Source organism: Nothoprocta perdicaria, unplaced genomic scaffold (genome assembly GCF_003342845.1).
Source record: "Nothoprocta perdicaria isolate Ctin4 unplaced genomic scaffold, notPer1 scaffold_62, whole genome shotgun sequence".
NCBI classification, from domain to species: Eukaryota; Metazoa; Chordata; class Aves; order Tinamiformes; family Tinamidae; genus Nothoprocta; species Nothoprocta perdicaria.
In genome coordinates this window covers 415,260-433,943 of record NW_020455888.1, presented here as the reverse complement: position 1 = coordinate 433,943, position 18,684 = coordinate 415,260, and the positions used below count along the sequence as shown (strand labels likewise).

General features: G+C 37.7%; 1 protein-coding gene across 1 annotated transcript in view; it reads left to right on the top strand.

Annotated features, from left to right (window-relative positions):
• Positions 1-2,905: 2,905 nt before the first annotated feature.
• The window catches only part of MIPEP (mitochondrial intermediate peptidase), a 64,847-nt gene continuing 49,068 nt past the window's right edge, over positions 2,906-18,684 (top strand). Inside the window, exons 1-10 of the mRNA XM_026049807.1 lie at positions 2,906-2,959; positions 3,569-3,742; positions 4,989-5,077; positions 7,239-7,325; positions 8,238-8,301; positions 10,121-10,303; positions 12,186-12,342; positions 12,749-12,797; positions 13,437-13,497; positions 14,161-14,213. Of these exons, the coding sequence (XP_025905592.1) occupies positions 2,906-2,959; positions 3,569-3,742; positions 4,989-5,077; positions 7,239-7,325; positions 8,238-8,301; positions 10,121-10,303; positions 12,186-12,342; positions 12,749-12,797; positions 13,437-13,497; positions 14,161-14,213 (971 nt within the window). The remainder of the gene's footprint in view (positions 2,960-3,568; positions 3,743-4,988; positions 5,078-7,238; positions 7,326-8,237; positions 8,302-10,120; positions 10,304-12,185; positions 12,343-12,748; positions 12,798-13,436; positions 13,498-14,160; positions 14,214-18,684) is intronic.

Here is an 18,684-nt window from a genome sequence, read left to right as displayed (position 1 = left end):
GCGGGCGGGGGCGGGGCCACGCGCGCGCGGGGCGGCCGTTGGCGGCCGTTGAACGGCCGCGCGACCTGTCTTGGACTGGGGGAGGGGCGTCCTGGGCTGCCGGCAAGGTCGCGCTTTGCGTGTGAGATTTTTTTTTTATTGTTTTGTCCTTTTTTTCTTAATTTTTCTATTTTTATTTTTATTTTTATTTTTTATTTTTATTTTTATTTTTATTTTTATTTTTATTTTTATTTTTTCTTTATTTTTATTTTTCCTTTTTTATTTTTGTTTATTTTTTTCTGTTTTTTTTTCTTTTTTCTTTATTTTTCATTTTTATTTTTTCTTTATTTTCCCACGTTTGTGCCTCCATTAGTCGTGCCGACTGTGCCCCCCTCATTCACCAGGCAGCAGCCTGTTTTTAGAGGCTTGCGCTTGTCTACGCGATTCCTTCTTTAACAAGTAATAAACTTACTGTTTTCGAAGCACTGCTACCATGTCAAATCCTTAAAATATAATTAGTGCATGTGGGGTGAGCATAATTAGTGCATGTGCAGAGATGAGCTCTGCTGATAAACCGACTTTGGTTTTGATGTTTGGAAACATGCACAGTTATTGGTAACCAGCCAGGCTATATAGTCTCGTGGCTCCCGGGAAGCTTTTTACGGCTTTATTCTGACCGCTAACCTGGTGGGAAGGGAGAGAGCCCAGAGGAAACGTGACCACTTGTCACTGCACACAGTAGGTTTAAAACTGGACGTCAGGAATGCAGCCAATTAGCAGTTATGTGTGTGTGAGAGGATCTTACTGGGAATTAAGGGCAAGGGGAGCAGGGAAATTTAGTCATTTTTGCCATTAAGCCTTTTAAAGTGATTGTTGTTTTCTGGWAAGCACTGTTTTACATGATGGATGCTCTATGACGGGCAGAGTTGGTACTGTGAAGCTTTTCCAGCAAACCTCCCTTTCCATCCTGCCTCTGACTGTTTTCTGAGCCCTGTCAGTAAAACCAGACTGTGCTGGTGAATCCGGACAAGTCCTTGATTGCTGGTCCATTTCATGGCACGAAGCTCACAAATAAGATGTTCACTTACAGCACTGGTATGATCCCGGGCACACCCTCTGGCATAACTGTTCCTGCCACAGTGTCCAGACTGGCCAAACTTGACCCCTAGGACTAAGGGTTCAGTGACTACAGATGTGACCATCCCAATCCACCCATTTGCTGGGATAGTATTTTACTCTGCTCTTTCACATATGCGTGATTTTTGCAAGAAAGCTGACAGGGGTCAGAATATTTACAAGTAAGAATACTTACTCTAAGGAAAAAAAAAGGATAAATACTGTGTGTTTGCTTGGTCTGGAGCAAGTATCCCGTATTTGCTTGGTCTCAGGGTGGAAATGTTGATGTCAAGCAAAGAGAAGAATGCTGTGTTAAAGAACAGCTAAAGCCAGTTAAAGAACACAGAGAACTGCACTGGAGTTTTTAATTTTAATGACAAACTTGATGTCGATGAAGGAGGAAGTTCATGGCTGATTTACCTCCAAGAGGAGAAGTTGCCTGATCAGAGAACTGTGCCAAGGAGGAGCTCGCTTGGGAGGGCAGATGGTGGTGCGGGACAGCAGGAGAGCCAGGAGCTCTGAGGTCCTGAATGAGCCTGAATGAAGCAACATAAAGGGACACAGTCCTGAGTGCTTTAAATAGCAAGCATTAATGAGGGGAAATATGAGATATGTATAAGATGTGTGTGTGTGTATGTCTACACTCAATAATTTGCATACAGATGTGTGTATTTACTGATATATATATATATACACGCACACATATATGTAAAATATGTACACATACAAATATATAAAATCTTTTACACTGTTATTTTCATTTCTGATTAATTCCTATCCCCACATAACAAGTGAATGGGAAGTGCAAGGCTAGTACCTTAGGGTAGCCAGCTTATATTTAAGAGCATTAGATAAGACTAGTAATTGTTGCAACACTGACAGATACAGAATAGGAAAAAGCAACACAGATTATCCAAGATACTATTTTTTGTTTGTTTGATGCTTTTCCTTCAGAATACATAATTTTGCAGACAAGCTGTTGCTTTGCAGCTTTTCAGTTTATCTGGATAAACAATTGAAATTTACACACCAATAATTAACCAGAAACTTAACACCTGTAACAAAAATCTTGCAGAAGGTGCATGCTAAAGCAACATATATGCAGGTTTTCAAATTCAGATTTTGRTTTAGATGCTGAGGTTAAATTTGGGAGGGGATGGATTTTCTGTGAGATCTGGATGCCCTAGTTAGCTTGTAAGGAGATGTTCCTGTTGTGGTTGGGCAGTTGCAGGAGGAATCTGTTGCTTGCAGAAATTTGTTGTACTTGTAGAACTATTTTTTTGTTGTACTTGCAGAATTTTGTTGTACTTTTCTTGTTGTAAAAAAAGACTATTTTTGCTTCCATACTATGTATTTTTTCTGGCAAGTAGTTTTATTGACTTGATTTTATCTGTGGTGAGACTTTTCATTCTATTCTAAGCGCAGAATGTAATTGCTGACTATGTCTTTTGTGCCAAAACTACTATTCTCAGTTAGTATTTTAACCTCCTTGCACCGCAAGACAGGGACAGGCCTTGTAAGAGGTTCAAGAAGTAAATTCTTTATTCTTTAAGGTTCTTGTGTTGCTGGTGATCATTCCTTTGAGGTCTGAGCCTGAACCTGCTGCCCCATTGCCTGCTGATACTTGATGAGTGTCTGGAGCATCTGACCAGCTGGTGCACTGTTTTGTCCCCTGCCACTCTCTTCAGAAGGTTATTTCTTCTGAAGAAAAAAGATGATCCAGAATGTAAAGATAGCTGTTATGATTTGTTTGATGCCTGTGTTTTGGAAGCAAAATAAAGGCCTTCAGTAAAGGATGACATTCGAGGTTATGGGACAGCACAGGAGAATTGGTGAGAATATGATGCCAGACTCACTATTTCCTGTGAGTAAACCTGCTAAAAGAATTCCATTGAGGTTGTACTCTAGAATATGGTGCTGGGAATTCAGGATATTTAGGTGATGCCAGTGTCTTTGACAGATATTGCTTGATTTTGTGATGATTCTATCTCCAATAACAGTGATAGGTTTTGGTGAGGTGCTGCAGTTTGCTAGCTGGAGTCATTCTGGCAAAAATTTGTAATGACAAGAATTCCTTACAGAAGGATGTCTCAATTRCTTGTAAAAAACAATGCTATGAGAATTAATTTGATCAGAAACTTCAGATCAAATGAAGTAGCGTGGTATTCACAGACTATTAACTTTAGAATTTATGTCCTAATGAAGACTTTTAACTACTTGTGATGCTTACATTTTAAAATTTTAAAAGCACAAATAATTGGAAAATATAAAATATACACTGAAGAAGAATTTTGGTTAATATTAAATTACTTATTCCTAATTTAATTTGCATACTGATTAAATAGAAACATCTGAGTTCTTTAAGAATCCCTTGCTTTGGGGAAAGTAGAAGTTTTTTTGCCTGGCTTTCAGGAGGGGAAACAGAAGGCTGGAAATGAAAAGTAGATAATAGTGATTGTGTTCTGTACCACAGGGTCTGTTTGGTGTTCCAGAACTGAGCTGTCCAGAAGGATTTCAAGAAGCACAGGACAAAGCATTGCAGGAATCGGAACAGCTGGTGCAGAAGGCATGTTCAACACCCCCTGGGCCCGAGATTGTAATGATCTTTGATCAGCTTTCAGATGCCTTGTGCAGGGTAGCAGACTTGGTAAGTAAATATTTTTATTACTTGAAGCATTTTTTTTCAAACTGACTTATTTTAATAGTTTACACCATATTGTTCCGTCTTATGACTTTTTTGCACTGCCACAAATAGTGGATCAGCTCAGTGGAATTATACATTAAGGCAGAAAATTTAARAGGCCCTCCTAACTGAATGAATGTTAGTTACAGAGGCTGTATGATCAATATGAATTTAGAATTAAAAGCAGCAGGTCAGTTAAATAGAATAATTTTTATTAACACAGAAGACAAYTCAGTTGCATCTCTTAGGCTTACTGAATTAGGACACGTGATCTGACATTGTGTGTGCGTCACAAGACATTCAGTTTTATCAAGTATTGCTCTATAGAAACTGTTTATCCTAAGCACATCTTTTTAAAAGCCTCAGTGTTCATTTGAGAACAGTCCCAGCCTTCACCTCAGTTGTTGATGGTCCTTTGAACATTTTGCCTTTGTCTTTTACTTCTGAGTTTCTCTGTATGATTTTCATTTTCAAATACTGTTTCTTATACTTTATTGGACTGCAGATACAGGCACTTTTTCCATATGAAATATTTATGCACTCTGTCAAGTCACTGTAATTCTCCCTTTGTCTCTTACTAAGTTTTTCTTATATGGACTACAATTAATTCCTCATTTTAATTTGTCAGTCTCTAACTAAAACACTGTTTTCATACTGTGTTTTTAGAGACTTCTAAAAATTAGTATCAACAGGAGTAAAGCAAAAAACTATTCCAAATCCAAAAGAACTTCTGGATTTTCTTTTTAGACATATTTCTTTGTACTAAGTAATGATCTCAAAGCTTGATTTGACATTTTTTACAGAAGTTTGAAAGTAATCCCTTTACACACATTTGGTGTTGTGCTTTCATTTGAACTATGAGACTTAGTTGTTAAAATGTTTTATAATAATATTTAAAGACATCAGAGTATTTCTGTGTTGGAAGGACTATTACTGCAACGTACACATCTTAGTGAAATAATTTGAAGGAGTCTATAAAATTTCTTTTAGAAAGAACCATAAAACATTCACCATCACATTTGTAAGTTGTCAACACAGTTTCCCAATAAGCTTAYTTTTTGAGAAAGAAGTTATACCTATAGATTGCACATAACTGCAGGAAAAAGTGTCAAGGTAAGTGGAATGATTTTAAACTCCACTTTGTTTATAAGACAAGGTTTTAAATTTCTCTTTTTAGCTCACAGTCATATTTTTCCTTTTACCATGTTAGGCTGATTTTGTGAAAATTGCCCATCCTGACTGTGCATTCAGAGAGGCTGCTGAAGAAGCTTGCAGGAACATTGGTACCATGGTAGAGAAGTATGTTTTCTTCTTTTTTTTTTGCAATTGCCATGTATGTCTCTTATAAATTACTGTTTTATTCATGTATGTTAGCAATCAAAAAAAGAAAAAAAGAATTACTGGCACATGACAACACAGTGTTGCTCTTGTTGCTATGTGTATTTAAAGACTTAGCTTCATTACAGAACCTCATAAAAGGTTGTTTTATTTTGATTTTAATTTGTATTCTGAAGAAGAGAGTTTGAGGTACCAGCTAAGCCTACGTTCCTGAATCCCACCAAAGACTCAGAGTTACATTTTTCTAAGACACATGRCAGTTAATTTACTGCTATGAAGCACATGTATTGCTAATTTGTTTTTATGATTGAAATCTTGATAAATAACAAGACTTTTTCCTCAAAGTGTAGTGACCTCCTGAATTCTGTCTCATTAGTAGCATATGTGAAAGAGGAAAAGGATAGTCTCCCACTAAATAGCATTTCTGTTCTGTTATCTAATAGTATTTTTATTCCTGTTTCTAAATAGTTTCTGTGTAGGACTCTGATAGATGATTGAGCTACCCTAGGATGTCTAAAATGACTGGCTAAGGAAGGAAGAATTCTAATGCTAAGAATTTTTGGTTTTACCCACACATTTGGAAGCCTTTCATTTGGATTTCTCAAGACTTAAAGGTTGAACATGTCATCTGTAGCAGAATGAACTTAATATGTGCATGCTACTTCAGATGAAGAATTTGTTGGAAGAATAAAAATATTCAGAAAATTAATCTGAATTTCATAGAGTTATATGGACTCATGGAGTTGTATTTGGACTAGATGATCTCTAGAGGTCCCTTCCAACCTTAACCATTCTGTGATATACTGCTACACATGTACAGAACTAGGTGTTGCTGAATGTTCCTTTGCATGGGCAAATGGTATCCCTCAGGAACTATTTGTGTTTAATAGTAAGACTTAGTTTTTGACATTTTGCCGAAGAGATGACTAGTAACAATATAAGGAATCTGTAAAATCGTGAGTAGATCTGATAGAGGGGAATAGTATTCAATTGTACATTGCRTATTCCTAGGAAAGAAATGGTAGAATGCAGACTGAGAGCAAAGAAAAGAGGTGCTTTTACATACACAGTCTCATGAAATCGTGAGACTTCTGGGAAGTGTTGTGTATGCTGAATTTTTCTTTTTCTATTCTGGGTTAAAAGGAAAACAAGGAGCATTTTTTGGAAAAGTGACTGGTTGAAGATTGCTAACTGTTTCTGAGCCATARATTGATGGAGACTTAATATTTGGGAGAGTCTTATATATGTTTACCTGGATTGGGTCACTTCAGTGAGCATCTTCTTTTGGCCACTTCTTGACAGGATGCTGGATCAGAGGGACATTTAATGTGACCTAGTATGCTCTTTTTTCCTATATTCTTATTTAGCCTCTTCCATACAGAGTATTTTCTGAAGCACAGACACAATGTAATGCCTTCATTCTGTCTCTGAACTGTGTAGTGCATTAGTAATAACTATAATAATTAGTAATTAGTAATAACTGAATACATTTCACAAAGGAGGATTCAGAAGCTTCCTGCACCCCATCTTGTTTAAGACGTTAGAGCTCAGAGCTGCCAGACTGGGCACTCTGCTGGTGTATGTGCAAGTGCTTGTTTCCTTACCCTGGATGAGACCAAATAATCCAGGCCAACATAGGTKCCTGTAAAAAATGTGAAAGGAAATGTGACGGAAGTAGTGTTCTGTGRTCTGAGGGAGTGATGAATAGCTGGAAATGTTCTGGAGAAGGTAAGATCTTATTCTCCTTCTGCTTTCTTTTAATGGGATTGGAGTTCCCTGATAGTAAGAATTAGAAAACAGTTCTCCCACCCCTGCACACTAACCATGATTTTCACTGCACATAAAAAATAAACTGCAGTGCTTAGGCCTGCTCATATTTCCACAAAATGCTGTCCAAAAATATTTTGCTACTCAAGACTTGCTTCCATTCTAGTTTGTCTGCCATCCTTTATATATTATTTTTGGGTTTTTAAGTGTGGTTGTGAGCCAGAAATTGTTTTAAAAAATACTTAATATAGAATGTTGTTTCAGTAAATATCAACCTTTGCCTTTGAGCTAGTAATACTGAGGAATTGAAATAGTAACATTTGATGCAAATGCATGATTCTTTGTATCTTTCCAGATTAAATACAGATGTTCAACTGTGTCAGAGTTTGAGACAGCTGCTGGCTGACAAAGTTGTTATGGATTCCCTAGACCCGGAAACCAGGTACTTAGTAATGCTATGCCACRCTTTAGATGTTTATGCTTCAGATGTTTAGATAATTCAAATCATTCCTTATTGCATTTTTGGCTTGTTTTGTTAAATTGATTAATAAAACTGCATAATTTACTAGGTCTCTGTTATTGATTTAACTTAGTCACTACAAAATTACCTGTATAAGAGTTTGCGGTCTTGGTAGATGTGTCTCTGACTGTAGAGCATGATGTATGTTTAAGATGCATTACTGAGATCTGCAAAAATAAAAATTGACTGTCAAATTTTCTATAATGAATGCCAGCTTGATAAAATTAGGTCTACTCTGGTGTATATACCAAAGTAAATATTTAACAAGAAAAATAGGAAATCAGCATATTCATTTAAAGCTTTGTTTATAGTTGCAGCAGAACAGTTTATTTGCTACTTACTCTGTTATAGATTTGAATAATTTATTTCCTGACATGATAAGACTAGACTAATGGCTAATGTTTGCCTGGGTTATGAGTAAATTACTTCCTCCTTCCTCCTTTAACCACAGTCAAAGATGTTAGAATTGAAGAGGTTTTTTTTCTGATCTATTAGAATAAATGATGCGTCAAGCTAAAATTGTAATATGCATAAATTAGTTAAACATCTATGTTAATGTGGCAGAATTATTTTCAGAGATATTTGCAATGCAGATAACAAAGGAAAAATCCTATTTCACTGAGTTATCCTCTCAGAGAATAAAGCATAGAAAGTCTTTATTATGTGTCCATAATAAATATAATGATAGAACAGTTGGAATAAGTGATTGTCTCAAAGCAAAGTATAGACTGTCAAAAAGATGTCAAACCTAAGTAAATACTAAAGGCAAAAACCGTTAACAAAGCATTTGCCATGAAATGAGGCTGTTTTAACAGGGATTTACTGTATTTTTAGGCGAGTGGCGGAACTTTTTATGTTTGATTTTGAGATCAGTGGCATTCATTTGGATGAAGAAAAGGTAATTTTTAACTACAATATGTGAATAGACATTTGCCTTACTGTGAAAGACCAGATTATGAAATAGGCAAGACGTGAATCATACGACTCTGTGCATGTTCATCCAAGTTCCCATTGACTCTGGTAAAATTCTGTCTTTTCAAAATGTAGTTAATTTACTTAAGTCACTTATATAGGTTTTGCTGTTATCTTAGGTATTAATTGTCTGTTCATTTCCCAGTTTGGCTTCAAAACTCTTTTCACTATTCAGGAAAGTTATTAGCCAACCTGGGAACCCAGTTTTGACTGGTGTCTGCCTCAGATATTTTAAATAAATGCATAGTTGTCTGAACAACTTTATACAGCGTGAGTAATGCTGCACCCCATGCACAGTGATTACAGTCTAATCAAGTAGAGTATTTTACAAAAGAACCAATATATGTATAACTAGAAGTTAGAAATTTCATCCACCTTTGAATGTGTGGGCATGGTCTGAAATCTCCTTTGGAGTTCTTTGCTCCTTTTTACAGTGGTTAGTTATGGATTAGCCAAAACCAGTAACTTTCATTGTGGCTTGTGATATCGGTGCTGTGTGGCATGCTGTTCATATCTTGTGTTGCCAGTACAGGGCAAATACCTTATTTAACCCAACAAAAGCTCTTTTACCATACTAGATTKAGATGATAAAGTCACTCCAAAGAGCACTGCTCTGATGCAGTTTGCAGATTTGCAATCTAGAGAATGCTTCTGGAATGTTTTTTCTTACAATTCCTTTGTACAAATAAGCACAAAACTTGGACTTCAGATATTATTTCTGATTTGTCATTTTTTCCTGTGTTTATTAGCTCTATGATACTTCATCCGCTCTCAGTTACAGCTTCTCTTCCCCCTTATACCTTACTTGTTTCCTTCTTCCTTCTCTATTCCATTTTTCATCTTCTCTTGCTTACCACTCAGTGTTTCTTTTCTTTCTTATTTCAAACTGCAGAATCTCATCACTATTGCRTTGAAACTTACCTTCTGTCTTATAAAGAACTGTTGAATTGATTTCTCTATTTTAAAATTTTTCTTTTTTGTAATAAAACTGAAAATGTGCTTAAGTGATAAGTGTGGAGGAGATTGAGATTTGCAGGTTTTGTCATTCTCTTCACTTTGCAAAATACATTGTGTCTGTTACCACAGCCTTTTCTTTTGAACTTTCAGCCTACAGAGGGTAGGGAATGTACTTAGCTGACATAAGCAAGGCCACTGAATTAAATGAGGTATTTTACAATAAGCTTAAACATCTGAAATACTAGCATGGTGGAAATAAGATTCTAAATTATCAAATTCTCATTGAAAGGTTGAAATGCTGTAAGTGCATTACTGTTTTCAGAAAATGGTGYGAAACAACTGTAACAGAAATGCTGTAACTCTGTATCTACTTAAATTTATTTAGCGTATTTGTAGGATTTATCCATCTTGAAGATGATCTTTTTTTCTCCGCAGTGTTTTACAGAGCAATCAGATTAGGTCATAGTTTTATAAGTTTTATACTTACTGAGTAGCTAGCATTTTTGCATATTTGTATAAATATGTAGAGTGTAGAAATATAGACATTTTCTTTCCAAATTAAATCCTGTTTGAAATTACATATATCTATAKGCATTTGATTTTTCTGCTGTTGACTTCAGCCCTCCATTAGGATTAGCCCTCCATTTGTTGATGCTGCAGGTCTAATCGTAAATGTACTAATTTTTGCCCCATTTCTGGAAAATTTCTTTGAAGGTTTTACAAGGTGTGAGACCTAATTTTGCTATGTCTGAAAATATTAAATGTGTTGTGCTTTGTTTTTCTTGCAGCGTAGAAAGGCAGTCAACCTCAACATCCGAATATTGGATTTATGTAACGAATTTCTGGCAGGAACTCACCTTCCCAACAAGATTGACCAACATATTTTGCCAGAGCACATTCGGCATTATTTTGCAACCGATGGCAATTACTTACAGGTTGCTGGTCTACATGCTGACTGTCCTGATGATCTGGTGTGTGTTCCCTGTCCTGTGTTCTCTGTTGTAAAGGTTCAAATCAATTATTTTAATTGCTATCAAGACAAATGGTTATGATTTATGATGTTTTGATGAACAAGGCAGGTCCATTTGGGACATGATAGTGAGTGGCAGTTTTGGCTTTAGCAACTTTGAAGTAGTGAGATTGAGAGTCCCAAAGGGAATCAAGAATAGCCAGATACAGACAATAGCCAGATATAGACTCTAAACTTCAGACAATCGGATTTCAACTTATTCATGAAACTGACAGATTAGATCCTGTGGGAGGCAGCTCTGGAGTGTAAAAGGCTCAGGAAAACTGGCAGGTCTTTAAAGACAGCATACTCTAAGCCCAAGAATGTGCCATCCTGATACTCAGGAGGAGAAGCAGATGGCGTCAGGAAAAAAATAAGTTCATCTGCGTTTGAGACTTGCAAAGAATGTCAGCAACAAGAAGAACTTCTACTGCTACAGTAGTAGTAAAAGACTGAAAAATGAAAAATTAGGTTCAGTCTGAGTAGAACGGGCAGCATAGTGATGGCAGACAGACAGGAGCTTCACTGATAAGATATTTCAGATTTCTCTTCTTAATGAAAGAGATCAAGGAGAAGGAGATTGAGCAGCAATAAATGAGGATCTGGTCATGRATTATTAAGAGAACTCAATCCTTACAAGTCCATGTGATCAAATGGGCTGCAGCCAGGGAACTCGCTGATGTCCTTCCAAAACTGTCCTATATCGCCTTTGATAGGTTGCACAGATCAGGGAAATCCCTAATAACTGGAAGAACTAGTATGTTTCGTTGATCTTTAGAAAGGCTAATAATCAATCTGAGGAAGTTCAGGCTGTATCTTGACTTCACTCTGTGGGAAATTCATTCAACGAGACCTCTTGGARGACACTCTTGGACACATGAAATAAAAGATGGTGATTGGGAGCAGTCATCATGGCTTTGCCAGGGGCAAATCTTGACTGATCAATCTGAATGCTTTCTATGATAATGTGGTTGGGTATGTGGACAAAAGGACAGGGAGCAGTGAATGTCATTTACTTTGAGTTCAGGAAGACTTTTGACACTGTCTCAAGCAGTATCCTTGTATCCACGTAGGACAGTACAGTCTATATCAGTGAAATGAGGTAAGTGAAAAACGGGTTGGATGGACAGGTTCAGAGGATAGTGGTTAATGCATAATACACTGTCTGGAGGCTGAATTGCAGGACGTCCATCCTGGGACCTGTTCTGTAATGGTCTAGAGGAGGTGACAGAAAACACAAGAGTGGGGGGACAGTGAAACTGACGGATGGGCATGACATTTGGAGTAGTGTAGGCAGGCAAGAGGAATGGTCCAACAGGAACTTCATGAAATTCAAGATGGACATATGCAAAATCCTGCACCTGGGAAAGAAGAACTCCTGACAGTAGAGGCTGAGGAGCAGCTCTGCAGAAAGGGCTCTGGAGATTTGGTAGACGGCAAGATTCTGCAAAAAAAACCTAAATTTCTAGTAGGTTTATTTTCTAATCTTAGTGAGTTAAAGCAACACTAGAATGGAGTGATTATGACAGGTGCTGACATGAGGATAGTGGCAGGTATCAGAGATGCTCTGCAAACAGGAGGATGGAATAGGACCTTTGGGTAGTCCAAAGTGTTAGGTTGGCTCGCTGTATTTCCTCACTCCTTTTGTGTGACCGCTTTTCAAAGAGAGTGGTAACTCTTTTCAAAGAGAGTGGTAATTGGCAGGCAGTCATAGTTATAATTATTAAGAAATATTTTAGGCCTTTTTGTTAACAATATCAGTGAAATGCAGCTGTAATGTGAGATTTTATTGCTGCTTTGTGAATTAACTGTATTGATGTGATCTTTCTATATTTTCCTTTTAGGTGCGAGAAGCTGCTTACAAGATTTTTCTTTACCCAAATGCTGAGCAGCTGAGTCGCTTAGAAGAACTGCTTGCTAGTCGAAACAGTCTGGCACAACTGGTTGGATACAGCACCTTTGCCCACAGGGCTCTTCAAGGAACAATGGCCAAAAATCCAGGTAGATGCCATGTGGTAGGATATGCAGAGATATGAATTGCACTGTGTTAGGCATGAGGGTTTTCAGAAGCCAAATGTACAGAATGTCATTCTTCTGGTGAAATATCTTATTGCAGTTACGTTTTGCTATATGAAATTATTGTATTTTCTGTAAATGGCAGTACTAGCTAAGCAGGGACTAAGCTCTTTTTATCCAGAATCAATGTTCAATCCTTACACTATGAAATTGCTGTTATCTCAACATCTATCAAAGTACTTCCATATTCGCTTGTGTGATAGCACAGATATCAACAGATTAGTTAAAATCTCTTGTTCTAAGAGATCTTGATTTGCTGGGGATATTTAATGTAAACTCACACCTTTTGAAGGAAGGAATCACTTTTTTTTTTTTTCCATTTTATTTCTAGAGACAGTAACACAGTTTCTGGAGAAGCTTTCTGACCAATTGTCTCAAAGGTGTGTCTTTTCCACTAACTAATATTTCTAATTACACTTTTTTTTTCCCCAAAAATGGACTTATGCACTAATAAGTAAGTCAAAACTGCATATTATGTTCTCTGATGGAAAKCAAAACTGAAAAATAAGACTTTATCTGAACTTTGAGAGGAACTATCAGCCAAGAATAAAATTTGTGGCTATGACCAGAGAACACCTGAGAATGAATGCAATAAATGATATGCCAAGAAATGCTGGTGACAGCAAAAAGGAAAACGTTAAGTTCTAATGCACCTCTCCAGGTCATATCCCATATGCACACTTCCATATATTTCACATCTATGAAAAAAAAATCCTGCTTCTCCCACTTGCTTCCCTTCATTCCACACAGCCCAGAGTTTCATTGCTGAATATGGCTGGGTGTATGGTGAAAAAAGATGCTTTGGAAGTGCATGACCAATGGAAGTGGGGCTTGATTTGAAAGCACCTGAATGAGAAGCTGAACAGAGAGGGCTTTTATTGTGATTTATGGGCCTGTAATATCACAGAGTTCAGACTGTGTCGATGATTCTTACTTTGCTGTGAGAGAGCATTCTCACATACCATACTGTTGCTCAAAAAACTTTTAATGAACACTTTTATCATAAAAATATTTTGCAGAACACAAAAAGATTTTGAAATGATGACAAAGATGAAAATGAAGCTTAAACCCCAAAATTCTGTAAGTTAAGTTTTCATGTGTGGTTTTCTGGCTTTTTTTATATAGTGTAAGTTAAAAATGTTCTACATGAAAAATAACTGAACTTCAGTATACAACATATAGAATAATATCAGAGAGAATCTTTCTGTCTTCAAATGCTTTTTGATTTCTAAGGTCCTATTAGTATTAAAATGAAACACTGTGAGATAGCTTTTGGTTTATACGGAGTGATACTGTGCTAGCCAAATCCTAAAGTGTTGAAAGAGTGTGTTACTTTGATGTGAATTAATTAATGGACTCACTGAAAAATAAAGGATATCCTTTAGAGTAGGTGTGTGTCTAGTTTGCATGCCATCTTGTATACATCTTGATTCCATTTGTAACTCTGCTTGCCTTTTAATTATGTGCATTTCTTGAAATCTGATATGCTGTCCCATATGTATTTGAATAGGAAATGCCATCTTCAAATAGACATTAAAACAGAGGATTCAAATTGTGGCATATGATGCTGTTTCAGATGATAATGTATTTAGCACTGAATGTTTCTCATTATGGCTTCAGATTCTGTGGCCTGTSTAAACTACAAAAATATGCAAAGAAAACTGTTTGCTTCAGATTTATTTGCTACCTGTTATTGCAATTATAAAATGGAATGGAATGGAATAAAATGGAATTCTTTTCCAGAAATTGATGCCATGGGATCACCCTTACTACAGTGGTGTCCTGCGAGCTGAGAGGTAAGCTCCTTATGTTGGTTATTGTAATGTAAATGAGTGTCTTTATTTCATTTCTCACAATAAGGATAATGAAAGTCCTCAATGTAAACAGATTTTCCGTCTCTAAAGATGTATTTCAATGAGGAAAAAAGAAAAGAATATCTGGAGGGGCAGTAGTCTGTAACATTWCTTAGTCACTGTTGGAATGCTTGTAAAAGTTTTTGGTTCTTCTGTTTTACACTGAAACAGTGTGCCCTCTTTGAAGATATAAGAGGATGAAACAGCTACAAAATCCTCATTCTAATTTTGCTTTTAGCTCTTAGGTGAGCTGCAGTACTGTTTAGAAATAAATTGTGGTTACTGAATACAGCCCAGCTCCCCTTCTTATTACTGTATGTTGCCTCGGACAGAACTTTCATTCCCTGTCACAAACCTGAAAGGGAAACTTCTGGAGGAGACTTTCCCTGTTTCCCTGGTTCTGCAAAGGCTGGGGGGTAGAGCCACAGCAACACAGACTTCAGCAGTGCTCAAGAATGTCACACATAATGAGATACCAACTGTGCGAGTCATGAGCCCTGCGTGTTGCCTTTATTAGATCAGCAGTGGTGACCTTTTTTGATCTGCATTGTAAAAGATACTCTAAAACTGTGTTTCTCTCACAAGAGGTGGGGGAAATCTTGCCTTCACTGCAACTTTGGAGGTTTTTGTTTTTTAAACAAACCTAGACTGGAAGTGTCTGATTAAAGAAGTTTACTCTCCATCAGAAATGTTTATAAGTTTAAACATGGCATTATGGAAGCCATGCCAGCAGTTGGCCTGGCTGCTTCACTGCTTTCTTGTGCATTGACACTGAGACAGTGGTTTTAGGATCAGCCTCTCTAATGCTGGATTTCTCTTAAGATGCTCCGTGCTGGGGTAGCAGTTGATCTGTGTGTGTGTAGCACCATTCCTGTGCTGGGAGCATAGCGGGCATCTAAGCAGTCCATATAAATATCTAAAGAGAGGATATAAAGAGGATGGGGACAGACTCTTCCCAGTGCTTCCCACTGACAGCATAAGAGGCAACAGACACAAACAGAAACACAGGAAGCTCCATCTGAACACAAGGAAAAACATTTTTCCTATGGGGCTGACAGAGCACCAGAACAGGTTGTTCAGGGAAGAGTCTCCATCCTTGGAGATGCTCAAGTCCTACCTAGGCCATGTTCTGGGCAATGTGCTGCATGTGACCTGGCTTGAGCAGGGGGCTTGGACTACATCCTTTCAATCTCAGCCATTCTGTGATTCTGTGACCTGTGGAGATCATCCAATTCACTTTGCTGCTTAAGCAGGATCAGCTAGAGCTGGTTGCCCAAGGCCATGTCTACTCATGGTCCATAGGTTCTGAATTTCTCCAAGAATGGAGACCATCTCTCTGGACAATCCATTGCCAGCATTTCATGACTCCCAGAATAAAAAAGGCTTACTCTTTTTCTTTTGTTTACCAGGAATTACTGGTCCATAAGACCAGGGGAGGTGGGAAACAGTAAAAATCATCTATTTTGTTTTTGTAAGATTTCCTTCCCCCAACCCCCCAACTCTTTTCCAGGTTAAACAAACCCACCTCTCTCATCCTCTCCTCATATGTCAGATGCTGCAGCCCCTTAATCATTTCATGGCCCTTCAGTAGACTTGCTGCATTTTTCCCCTGATAATTCTAGTTCATATTGTTTATTAATGTTGTTAGTTTTGATTGTGAATACTGCATCCGTATTGCTAGATAGGAGAGGAACAGGGAGTTGCTCTGGTATTGGAGATGACCACTGCCGATCATCTGTAGTGTTTAATTAAGTTGCTCTTGATACTTTTCTATACTTTGCACTGAAGAAAACCCCAGCATCCAAGACATCCTGCCAGGCACAGTTTTGGAAGTGGCACACAGCAGGGACTAGCACCAGGAGACTGAGGTGATACAATGACACCAGCACTGACCAGCAGCATAGGCCTTGTCATTGCAGGCTTTTGGAACTGAAAAAGACCAGGAAAGAAACTGGTGTTGCCTTGGGACATGGAGCAGGAGCAGACATAGGGCACTGCCAACACTTGCTGCTTGGCCACAGGGCTGGAGAAAGGTCTCTAGACATATATTTGGCAGCACAGAATGGAGTTGGCCTGATTGGGATGGTTACCTGCCAGCTGCACTGGTTCAATCCTGTGTATCCCTAAGTTTCATCTGAAAAAGTGCTTTCAAAGGTCATGTTTAAAGGTTCCAGCACACTGAGAATTGCCTTCCTACCCTTYCCACATTGTGCCTTACCACTTGCACTTGCACTTAACACTATATCAGCGAGGAACTTAGTGTTTATTTTGTCCTTTTGAAAACATAAGCAACATTAGACAAATTAATCCTGGTCTGATATTTTTACTTCTTCCTTTGCTCTCCAGATTTTGATTGCTTGCATTATTTTGTCCCAAATAGAACTGAAACTCATGGTTTAGTCTGTAAAATTACATTTTCTCAAATGTATTTAATGTGTTTATATTATACTGGAACAGTATTAATGCAAGATGATTTTGTCACGTAGCTTAATATTAGTTTTAAGAGGTGGGTATTATATTCTGAAAAATATGGAGTGTTCGCATCTGTGTGATCCTGTGTAAATTCCAAGGATTTTTGCTATCAAATCAGTTGTCTGTTTTCACACTTTCTGCAACTGTGAAAAATAGTGCAGTTTTGTGGCTTGAACAGCAGGAGGAGCTCCAGAATCAATYCGCAGAGTACGTTTTTTCTTTCAACAAACTCATCCACAATAATTTTCTTTTTGTCAGTTTTCAGCAAGTTTTTTTCCCTGGAAACTTGATCCCACTTCAAAAACAGAAGTCTCCTATTGATGGTAGCAGGCTAGTTTACTTCAAAAAAAAATTGTTTTAATTATATTAAATAACCTGTCTGGCTTTAAAGCCTCATTTATGAAAGCTTAATGGTTTTGTAGCCCTAGTTCAAGTGGCAGAAAAAACAGATGTCAGTATAAGTGCACACTTAGCAGAAACCAGAGGAAAAAAGTCTGAAATGCATGGTAGTAGTGTCTTATAAGAAGATAGAGTAATTAGTAGAACCTCAAAAATTTTGGCAGGCTGTGGGAAATTAAGCAGTGAATGCTACAACATGCTTAGCCTCTAACAAGTAGGAAGATGTCTAATGTCTATATTATAAAAAATAATAATACTGCTGAGTTTTAGTGCAAGTACCATAGTATTAATTAAAATCTATTACTTCTCAGGGAGTACTGCTGCAGATGCAAACAACTCTCGAGGCCTTGATTCTGTCAAGATGTAATAGCTTTGCTCAACTCTTCTGGGTCAGAAAAAATGCTGGGAGAGACCTTGGGAGGTCACCTGTTTGTCGTGAAAGGGAGACTGGCTCTACCTAAACCCCTTCTGGCTGTTTGTTAGAGACACATAACTGTTCTTGAGAACCACCAGGGCTGAGGTAGCCTCGCTGGTGGTGACTCCTGTTTTCCTAACCTTTGTTGCTCCTGAGGCTGGGCTGGCCTCCCTGGCTATAATTCACTGCTGGGATTTTTGCCAAACTGTCAAAGACTTTGTCCAAGTGGTGACGGGAATATTCTTGCAGGCTGTTGCACTCTGTGCTGGGTCAGTCTCTTTGGGACTGCAGAACTAAATGAAACTGGCCTTGAGCAGATCAGTGGAAAGTAAGCCCTTTTCCTGCTCTATAGGAGAACACAGCAACTAGGCATTTTAGATCCTGGATGGAAATTAGGGAATAATTTATTGACTTTCTTGTGGATAGGCTGTACATAGGCCTCTGACTTTAGTGGGAAACACAGGACTTTAGGCTTTTTTGTGAGATGGAGACAATAGAAAGATACCTCTGGCTTTGGGGATCTTTTAGAGATAGATATACTAATCTACAGCTAATACTGAGGTATGCAAATTACCTGCAAATAAATTAGTTTAGAGCTGTGTTTTTGATAAATTATGTTTTTGGCTTTGGAAAGAATGTTCTCTGTTGAAAAGACCTACTTGGAAAAAAATGGCCCAGACCTTTTCTGGAGTATGTGAGAAAAACATTGCTTTGGTCCAAATTGAAAATTGAAATAGAAAAATATWGCAAGATTGTGCAAGTTCCATAAAACTTTGATAGCAAACCACTCATCTCAGTTACCGCGACCCTCCTCCAAAAAGTTCTATGAAGTACAATTAAAAAGAAAAAAGTAAAGTAAGAAACAGGTGCTAATTTATAGCTGATGAGAGTACAAAGGTTTTCTAGTATTATTATTTTTTTTATGAAATCCAGTCTTCTATAAATCATGGCTAAGAGTCTCCCTTCAGGTGTAGACTTTAAATTTCATAGTCTGGCATGTAGTGAAAATTGGAAGGGGCTTTCCTCGTCTTGATCTCTTCAAGTTAACCTGAGGGGTTCATCTCACTTTTATCTTACACTAATGAGTTTTTCTTTTCAAGTCTCTTTGAAAGTTTTGAGAGAATCTGT